We start from the raw sequence: 9,714 nt of genomic DNA on the forward strand, positions 1-9,714 counted from the left end.
GGAGAGTAATTTGGCAATGTCTAAAAAATAGAAAACATACATACTCTTTGACCCAGCCAATTCTACTTCTAGGTATATACTCTAGAGCAGCACTGTCCAATACAACCATAATGTGAGCCACACATATGTAATTGCTAATTTCCTAGGAGCTACATTAAAAAAACTAAAAGAAAATAGATAAAATTAATTTTAATAATACATTTTATTTAATCCACTTCAACAGATGTATATAAAAATTATTGAGATATTTTACATTCCTGTGACTATACTAAATCTTTTGAAATCTGGTGTGTATTTTACACTTTCAGCACATCTCAGTTCTAACTAGCCACATTTCAAAAGTGCAATAGCCCCACGTGGCTAGCAGTTTATGTATTTTAACGCACAGCTCTAGAGACGAAAATGTGCACAAAAAGACAAGTACAATGCTTCTAATAGCAAAAAAACCATAGAACTATAATGTCTATCAATTGAAGAATGTATAAATGAAATGTTATATATCATACAATGGAAGGCTATATAATATTTAAAAGGAATGAATTAGATGTAAATGTATGTAACCATGGAAGGGTCTCAAAAATAATGAGTGAAAGAAAGAATGACAGACAGACAATAGCACTTACGTTCATTAAAACCCCAAATGAAGCAATACTGTATATTGTTTATGGATACACATACGTTTTTTTAAAAAATGGACTGTAAGGATACACAGCTAATTCATGATAATAGTTGCTTCTGGGGAGGATAATCAGATAATGGGCCTGGGAGTAGAAGACACAGATAAGTTCAACTTTTATCTTCTAAAACAACGAGGAAGCAAATAGATCTTGATGTCAATAGACAATGTGGGGTGATGGGTATATAGTGTTTGTAATATTTTCTGTATTAAAGTTTCACATAATAAAACTGATTTCTATTTTAAGTGAAAAAGATGCCTGTAGATGCTGTAAATAATACACTATAACTTCCAAGTGAAAAAGATGCCTGTAGATGCTGTAAATAATACACTATAACTTCCTGTTGACCTGAAAATAAAGTATTCTGGTATTCTAGGGACTACACGCGCCCAACAGGTAAGTCATCCTAGCCCTATTTACTGGGCCCATGTGAGCAGGGGATACGGGCGTGCAAGTATCGGGTCCGGATGTACAAACAACAAAGTGTTGGAAATCAGATACGAAGATATAGGCGGGGGGAGGGCACAGGGAACAAATAAGGCGTCTAGAAACGGGGGTAAGAGTAGAAGCCAGAGGCGCAGAATGTGGGATGGGAAAGAGTACCGAGATGTGTGACGTGAATCCTGAGGAGTGAGAGCCGAAGAAGTGCAGACTGGGGGCCGTGAAGGGCCCGCAAGGCTCTTCAGCTCTCAGCTCGGGGAGCCTAAGCCGCCCGGCGACCACCACGGCTCCTCGGAACAGACTGCTCTGTCCACTTTCTTGATGGCCACCCCTCTTCCATGTCAGCTACTCTCCTCTTCATCAACCAACCCCAACGCCCCCTCACCCGTGACAGTGAACCACGAAGAGCCACCGCTGCTTCAGATCGTCGACCATAAACTAATTCTCCCGCCTATTTCGGCTCTCTGACCTCCGCCTTATGATCCTGAGAGTTTCTCTTCCGCCTCCCAAAGCACAATAATTCGTTCCAAGGCCTCAAGAAGCTGCTATTTCTGAAAAATCACTCTCACCAACGTAACAAGGCAGGTCTTACAGCTGGTAAAAAAACATATTTGTGTGTTTATATGTATTTTCACTCACTACCAGCAAGAAAGAGGAAGAGAAACTTCCGGGTCAGGTTCAATGCATCCTGGGAAATGTAGTCCTTAGCCCTGTGGAGCCCTGAGTGAGGGAGCGTCTCCAAAGTTGTCCGTTTAGTGATCGTCCCCTTTTGGCTCTTAAAAGGGGGACCTGGTGAAATATTTGCACTGAAAATAATACAACTCCAACTTCTTATTTTCCAAGATCCTTCTCCTTCTGGAGGCTAGAAGAGCATGGGCACGGTTCTTCCTTGACCCCAAAGTGAGTAGCAAGTAGATGGTCCTAGTCCCTGACAGGTCTCCGCCCGTCTTGATGCCCCGCCCCTTCTGCCGGAGCCCGCGCCGTCGATTGGCTAACAGTACTTAAGCGGCGGAAGCAGCTGGCTTGCGCGGGGACTGAGGGGAGGGGGTGAGCCGTGAAGATGGCGGCGGTGGTGGAGGTGGAGGTTGGAGGAGGTGCTGCTGGGGAACGGGAGCTGGATGAGGTAAGGAGAGTTGAGAGACTAGTCAAGGAGAGACTCAGCCTGAAACTGAGATATTGGGAAAGGGGATCCTAGGAAAGACGTGGTCCTAGACGAGAAGCGGCTGACTGGGGGGTGGGTGCACGGAGAGGGGAATTAGACCCCTAACTCGGGGGCCTTCTAGGCGGTCATGGAGGTAGAAGACTTTCGGTAATCTCAAGGGTGGAGATAGAGGATAGAGAGAGAGCCTGGAAGGGTGAGGGTGTTAAGATTTGGAGATTATTAGCTGGGGGTCCTAGGGTAGGACTATAGGGTTGACAGATAGCCGAAGAGTTGGAGGGGCGAGGAGTTTCTTCAAGGGAAGGCCAGGCTTTCACTGTGAGAGCGGGTGCTGTCGAGGCTTGGGGTGGCGGGTGGGGACGCGGAAAGGGCAAAGGTGCTAATCTGCTAGTATTATAGATTTGAATTATTTTTAGGTAGGGACTGTTTTATTACTTACACTTACATCCTTAGACTTTGTATAGTGCGTGCTCAGTAAAGTTTTGGTCAATGAATGAAAGAACGAATGGATGAATGAATGATTGTATACCGGAATGCTTCCATTCACTCATTTAACAAACATTAAGTATCATCCTAGTGCCTCAGCTAGATGTTAGGGATACAACGGGTCTTCCCCTTGAAGAGCCCACGGTCTGGTGGTGTGAGACAGACAAGAAGACTATTCATTGCATCAGAGGTATATATAATGATAGCACTGAGAAGAGGGAGACCAATTCTTCATGGGCTAGGTAAGTCTTCTCAGAGGAAGGATAAATGATTTTCCTTAAAAGATAAACGATTTTCTGTTTATCTCTCTTTCTCTCAAGACTTGTGAGGGTGAGCTCTTTGAGGGTGTATGTTCCCTACCCTAGTTAATAGGCATTCGGTGACTGGCCTATTGAATTAGGAGTGGTCCTTGAAGGAATCAGTAGGAGGAAGGAGACATTGAATTTGAAGGGACAGCATCGAGAAGCAGAGAGAGAAGGTGAGAAAGGAAAGGGTAAAGGTTCAGAGACCAGTGGGGCATTCATAGCTAGGGGTGCTTCTGGTCTTGCATGCGATAGTGTATGGACAGAGACCGCACAGAGGAAAAAGAGGAAGGGGATTGTCAGGGATGAAACCAGTAAGATCAATGAGTAGCCAGAATTTTAGTGGCCCCTGGGTGTGTGTTGGGGTGGAGGGTTAGGGCCTAGACTCAGAGAAAGGGAGTAAAAGAGGACTTGGAAAGCAAAGACTGTTGCTTGGTGGTGGAATGGGTTGGAGAAGTTGGTGTACCTGATTTAAGGTGTTGAGACTGAGAAACTGACAGATGGTCAGAGCAGGGTCACTGGGACAACTTTTTGTTTCAGTGGTACGTACTCCTAGGTGAGGGATTTTTGTGGTTGTACTTTAAGTGAAAGTTTACAATTCAAGTTAGGCCCTCACACAGATATTTATACATACATTGTTATGTGACCCTAATTGCTCTGCCTATACTGTGACAGCATACTCCATCTTTCCACCTGTGATTTCCTGTGTCCATTCAACCAGCTCCTGACCCTCTCTGCCTTCTCATCAGTGAGGGATTTCTAAAGAAGTGTTTTAGACCCTTTCCCCCCAGTCACTAGAGAGGTGTTTGGATACCAGTTGGTTGCTGGGGTGATTGTGGAAATGACCTCCAAGGCCCCTTCCAGCTCTAAGTCTCTGTGATTACAGTGGACTGTGGTTAAATGACGTATATTTGAATGCACGTTGAAAAAGATAAGTGCTGTATTAAGGTTATTATATATGGTTTATTAGTTGGGGGAGCCTGATTTCAGTTACACATGTCAGGGTTCATTAAGATAAAGAGCAAAAGTTTTGGGAGAGGAGAAGAGAACTTAAAATTTTGATGGTAAGACATTTTTGCTTCTACTTTTCTTCCCTCATTGTTTTAAGGACTTAAGAGCTTCTAGCAGTATAATATACTCTCCAGAGTGTCATGCCTTGAGCTCAACTTTGTATGTAACCACTAGCATTCACCTCAGAAACCTTTTTACTTGTTTCATTCACCTAGAAAGAATATAATCTGTTGTCTGGAAATTCTGTGTAGACTGGTCCTGTCCATTTCATTGTGTGTTTAAGAAAGTGACTCTGAGAAGCAGGAAACGGTCATCTCTTTAAGCTCCAAAAAGAACAGGAGTCTGGTCTAGCCGACTTCAGTTTGAGTATAAATTTCTACTAGTGTCTCAGCTGTTTCTTAGCAGCCTTAACTAGGGAAAAGGGTGAAACTCATCATTTCACGTGTAATTATGGGGTCTAATATGTGTCAAAGGAGCCCTGGTGGTGCACTGGTTAAGTGCTCAGCTGTTAACCAAAAGGTCTGCAGGTTGAACCCACCAGCTGCTTCTCGGAAGAAAGATGTGGCAGTCAGCTTCCATAAAGATTACAGCTTTGGAAACCTCATGGGGGCAATTCTGCTCTGTCTTACAGGGTCGCTATGAGTCGGAATCGACTCGACAGCAGTAGGTACTGTGTGTCAAAGGAACCCTGGTGGTGCAGTTGTTAAGCGCTCAGCTGCTAACTGAAAGGTCAGTGGTTCCAGCTGCTCCACAGGAGAAAAGACCAGACCTGGCGATCTGCTCCTGTAAAGATTACAGCCTAGGAAACCTTATGGGGGCAGTTCTGTTCTGTCATATAGGGTTGCTGTGAGTTGGAATAGGCTCCACGGCATACAACAAACAAACGCTGTGTGTCATGCACTGGGGGTTCAAAGATGAGTAAGACAGGATCTTTACCAACTTCCAGTCTAGTGGAGAGACATGTAAATAGCCCATTACAGTATAAAATAGTTACAACACAAGTGCAGTGGGACATGAGAGAAGCACCTGAGTTGGCTAGGAGGAGTCAGTGAAGTCTTCATGATAGAGATGGGTTTGCACTTAAAACATAAAGTTGAATTTACAAAAATAGCAAGGATTTGCATGTGGCAACAGAGTTGCCTTCCTGGAGCACTTTCTGCTTGGTTGATGGATTCTGCTTTGGAGCCAGATTTTAAAGAGGTAGTGGGTAGCCTGACTAATGGAATTGGTGCTCTTTTCCACTTCTTTGGAAAAAATGTACACACTGAATTAATTTCTTCAGGATATCATACCTCTGTTTTCCAGTATCAGATGCCATCAGCATGATACATAGTCTGAAATTAAACAGCCATCAGTTCATTCATTTTCCCTTCTGGTCCTTCTTTTATTTGGTTTCATTATTACTTTTCCTGTATGTTGGGAGATAATTTGGGCTTTGCTAACTGCTTTTCTTGTTTTGGAGAGGTGGATAGAAGAGAGGGCTTGGGGAAAGACCTCTACAGAGTCCTTACCATAAACCAGCCCGTTTAAAGCTCTTTTCCTTCATTATCTCATTTATTTCTCATAGCAACCCTATGAGTTAGATGGTGTTAACCACATTTTATAAATGAGTAGACTAAGGCTAGAGAGGTTCGGTAACTTTGCTAGGGTTCCACAGTTTGTGAGTGGGGAAGTGCAGATTCCAATCTAGGTCTGGCTAACTTGAAAGCCCATGCTGTACTGTGCACCTTGGTTGCATTTCTCACTGTGCTATTTGTGTTCTAGGTAGGTATCTTAAAATTAAATAGCCTTAATTATCTTCTATGTAAAAGTTGATACAGTACATTTGATAAGTGGTGGTGATTCAAAAGAGCATTGATTCCCACATTTGTGAGGTAAATTGTATTAGTATTCCCAATTTTTGATTGAGGAAGCTGAGTTCAGAGGATTTGAGACGTACCCTGGACCTTGCAACTACTAAGCGATATTGCTAAGATTTAAAACCAGGTTTCCAGATTTAAAAGTGTTCATTTCCCTTCTGTCTAAGGACCCAAACTGAAGACTCATCTTGCCAAGTGAACTGCCCCTTTCTTTATGTAGCAAAAGTCCCAGTTCCAAAACATGAAACAGCATTTCATTCCTGAGAGGGATGAAATTGGGGTTAACCAAAGGAATATTGGTTTTGCTATATTTATTGTTGTTAGGTGCTGTCGAATCGGTTCTGACTCCTGCGTACAACAGAATGAAACACTGCCCAATCCTATGCCATCCTCACAGTCGTTGCTGTGTTTAAGCCCATTGTTGCAGCCACTGTGTCAGTCCATCTTGTTGAGGGTCTTCCTCTCTTTCTCTGACCCTCTGCTTTACCAAGCATGATGTCTTTCTCCAGGGACTGGTCCATCCTAAAAACATGTCCAAAGTATGTGAGACGAAATCTTGCCATCCTCACTTCTGAAGAGCGTTCTGGGTGTACTTCTTCCAAGACGGTTTTGTTCATTCTTCTGTGTTGGTTCTTTAATTTACTGATCATTTGATTCTGCTGAGCTCCTGGTCATGAGGAATGATTAGCCCAGTGGTGACTAGGGAGTTGAGAGATGGACCTAGCCAGCTCAGGCCAGGTATTAAGCAGGCCGTAATGGCTGGCTAAGTTCAGTTCTGTCTCTCAACTTAAATCCCAGCTTGAGAAAGTTAGTAGATAAAGCCTTGGCACCAGCTAAGAGGCCCAGATGCAGACCTATTCCTGGAGCGAGTGAGTTCCTCCTTGAAGTATTGGCTGGCCAACTTCTTAGAGGGATTATAGACATCTTTTTGGCATAGACAGCTGGCTTGGGACCTAAGGTAGAGAAAACTTCAGCCCCAGTCAGGGCCAGCCAGTCCACCTGCCCTGCATATGCCAGAAGTTCTGGACAGTCTACTCCCAGATCCTGTTCACCTGCTAAAATGATGTGATATCATGCAGATCAGTGAATAGTTTCTAGCTCAAGCCAGAGTTCAAAGCAGCCTGCCACTAACTTGAGGTATTATTGCTTTAAGTGAGTAATTTGCCTTTTCTGGGTCTTGTTTTACTCTTGTTAAAAGAGAAGATTGAACTAGATTGATGGTTTTAAACCTTTATTTCTTTATGAAACCCTTTATTCAAACAAAATCTCACTCTGAAGCCTTGTAATTCTTGAAGGGACTCAGCAGAATCCCTAGGGTTTCTCAAACCACACTTTGAAAACCAAAGAGCTTTCTCTTACTGCCCTCTGATTGGATGGGCCTACTTTATGTTCCTTCAGCCCCACTGTATTTCCTCTATCCCAGCCCTGTCAAACATTATTATAATTGTTCTTTCCTCTGTCTTTCCCACTAGACTGTAAGCCGTGAGAGCAGAGTCCAAATCTGTTTTGCTCATTGTTGTATTCCCTTCACTTAACACGATGCCTGGCATACAGTAGGCACCTAATAAGTATTTGCTAATTGTTATTTCTGAGTAGAAGTAATAATAGCTTCCATTTAGTAAATGTTTGTGATACACCAGGTCCTCTGCTTGGTGGTACATGTTTTTTTATTCAATGTTTACAACATTCTCTGAGAATTGAACCGTTGGCCTAGATCATGTCTAAAGTTCTTTCTGGCTCTAACATACTGTATACTGTCTTCCTGGTTACTGCCAGGTCTTTGTTGGTACTGTCCTATCTTCTTGAATACCTTTTGTTTTTCTGTGCCTTTGTAAATCCCATCTGTTATTTAAAGTTCCTGCCCAAGGCTTGCTCAGCTTCTAGGACAACTTCGGTCTACAGTGATCTCCTCTTTCCCTGCCTTTTATGGTTTTCTTTGCATAGGCTTGTTCCTTCATTTATCAATTAATTCATCACACTTTTATGAAACACTTACTGTATGCCAGGCACTGGGCTATGCCTGATAATGCCAAGGTGGAGAAAGTGTGATAATTGCCCTCAAGGAGTTCTAGTTTGGGTAGAGAGACTGATAAATAAGTGCAAAAACTTGTCACAAGTGCTGTGATAGTAGTGTACCATATTTTTATGCAAATATCACGCACATTATACATTTTTTGCCAACCATGCAACTGCCTTGTGCATTATTTTCCTCGGCACGCTGTGTGCGTTATATGTGTGGGTGTGTTATTTACATAGGCATGTTGTTTGTGAAAAAAGATGGTATAATGCAGTGGGGGACATTAACGAGGATATAGCAATCAATGTCACATCTCTTTTCTCAACAAGATTGGTAGAGCCCCAGCAGGCAGGAACGCCCTTGCTACCTCAAAGCAGTAATCATTGTTTCGTTTTTTTTTCTTCCAGTGGGTCTCTCTCTATAGACATTTGATGAATGTTCCTTGTTTCCAGGGATTTCATTCTCTACAGAATCTTGCTTAAAGCCAGTATCTTTGAGGGACCTAGGCATGTGCAACTAGAGTATAATCTTGGATATCTCACCATTTATCTTTTTTTTGCATTAACAGTAAGCTTTTATTTATTTTTATTTTTTAAATAACATTTTTTGTATTTTTGGTGAAGGTTTACACAGCAGTTTAGGTTCCCATTCAATAGGTTCTACACAGTTGTTCAGTGACATTGGTTACATTCTTCACGTGCATGAACATTCTCATTATTTCCATTCTGGTTGTTCCTGACCATTTATCTTTGAGGTTTTTTTTTTTTTTTTTTAAAGGCACGTGAAATGATTGGTAGCATAATGTAGTGGTAAAAAACACTTAAGTAGTAAGCAACAGTCCTAGGTTCTAGACTAGAAATAGCAGATTTTTTTTTTCCTTTTATTTTTTCCCATACAAAAATTTATACATACATTGTTTTGTGACTCTAATTGCTCTCCCCATACTGTGACAGCACAATCCTCCTTTCCACCCTTGATTCCCCATGTCCATTCAACCAACTCCTAACCCTCTCTGTCTTCCCATCTCACCTCCGGACAGAAGCTGCCCATTTAGTCTCTTGTATCTACTTGAGCTAAGAAGCACACTCCTCACGAGTATCACTTTATGTCCCACAGTCTAGTCCAATCCCTGTCTGAAGAGTTGGCCTTGGAAATTGTTTTAGTTCTGGGCTGATAGAGAATCCAGGGGCCTTTCTTTCTGGGGTTCCTCCAGTCTCAGTCAGACCATTAAGTCTGATCCTCTTACTAGAATTTGAGTTCTGCACGCCACCTTTCTCCTGCTGCATCCGGGACTGTCTATTGTGTTCCCTGTCAGGGCGGTCATGGGTGGTAGCCAGGAACCATCTAGTTCTTCTGGTCCCAGGCTGATGAAGTCTCTGGTTTATGTGACCCTTTCTGTCTCTTGCACTAATACTTCCCTTGTGTCCTTGATGTTCTTCATTCTCCTTTACTCCAGGTGGTTGGGACCAATTGATGCATCTTAGATGGCCACTTGCAAGCTTTTAAGACCCCAGACACCACTCACCAAAGTACGGTGCAGAACATTTTCTTAATAAGCTTTGTTATGCCAGTTGACCTAGATGTCCCCTGAAAGTATGGTCTCCAGACCCCTACCCCTGCTGCTCTGTCCCTCAAAGTATTTGATTGTATTGAGGAAACTTCTTAGCTTTGGTTTAGTCCAGTTGTGTTGACTTCCCCTGTAGTGTGTGCTGTCCTTTCCTTCACCTAAGATAATTCTTTTCTACTATCTAGTTAGTAAATA

At 42.7% G+C, this 9,714-nt stretch overlaps 1 protein-coding gene across 3 annotated transcripts in view; it reads left to right on the forward strand.

The window, feature by feature from the left end:
- Nucleotides 1–2,142: 2,142 nt before the first annotated feature.
- RNF121 (ring finger protein 121) overlaps nt 2,143–9,714 on the forward strand; it is a 65,897-nt gene continuing 58,325 nt past the window's right edge. The window contains exon 1 of one of the 3 annotated variants that reach the window (XM_004382010.3): nt 2,143–2,241. In XM_004382010.3, the coding sequence (XP_004382067.3) occupies nt 2,179–2,241 (63 nt within the window). In that variant the 5' untranslated portion in view covers nt 2,143–2,178. The remainder of the gene's footprint in view (nt 2,242–9,714) is intronic. The other 2 variants (XM_023736518.1, XM_023736516.1) reach the window with 2 other exon arrangements.

This window comes from Trichechus manatus, unplaced genomic scaffold (assembly GCF_000243295.1).
Source record: "Trichechus manatus latirostris isolate Lorelei unplaced genomic scaffold, TriManLat1.0 scaffold00088, whole genome shotgun sequence".
NCBI lineage: Eukaryota > Metazoa > Chordata > Mammalia > Sirenia > Trichechidae > Trichechus > Trichechus manatus.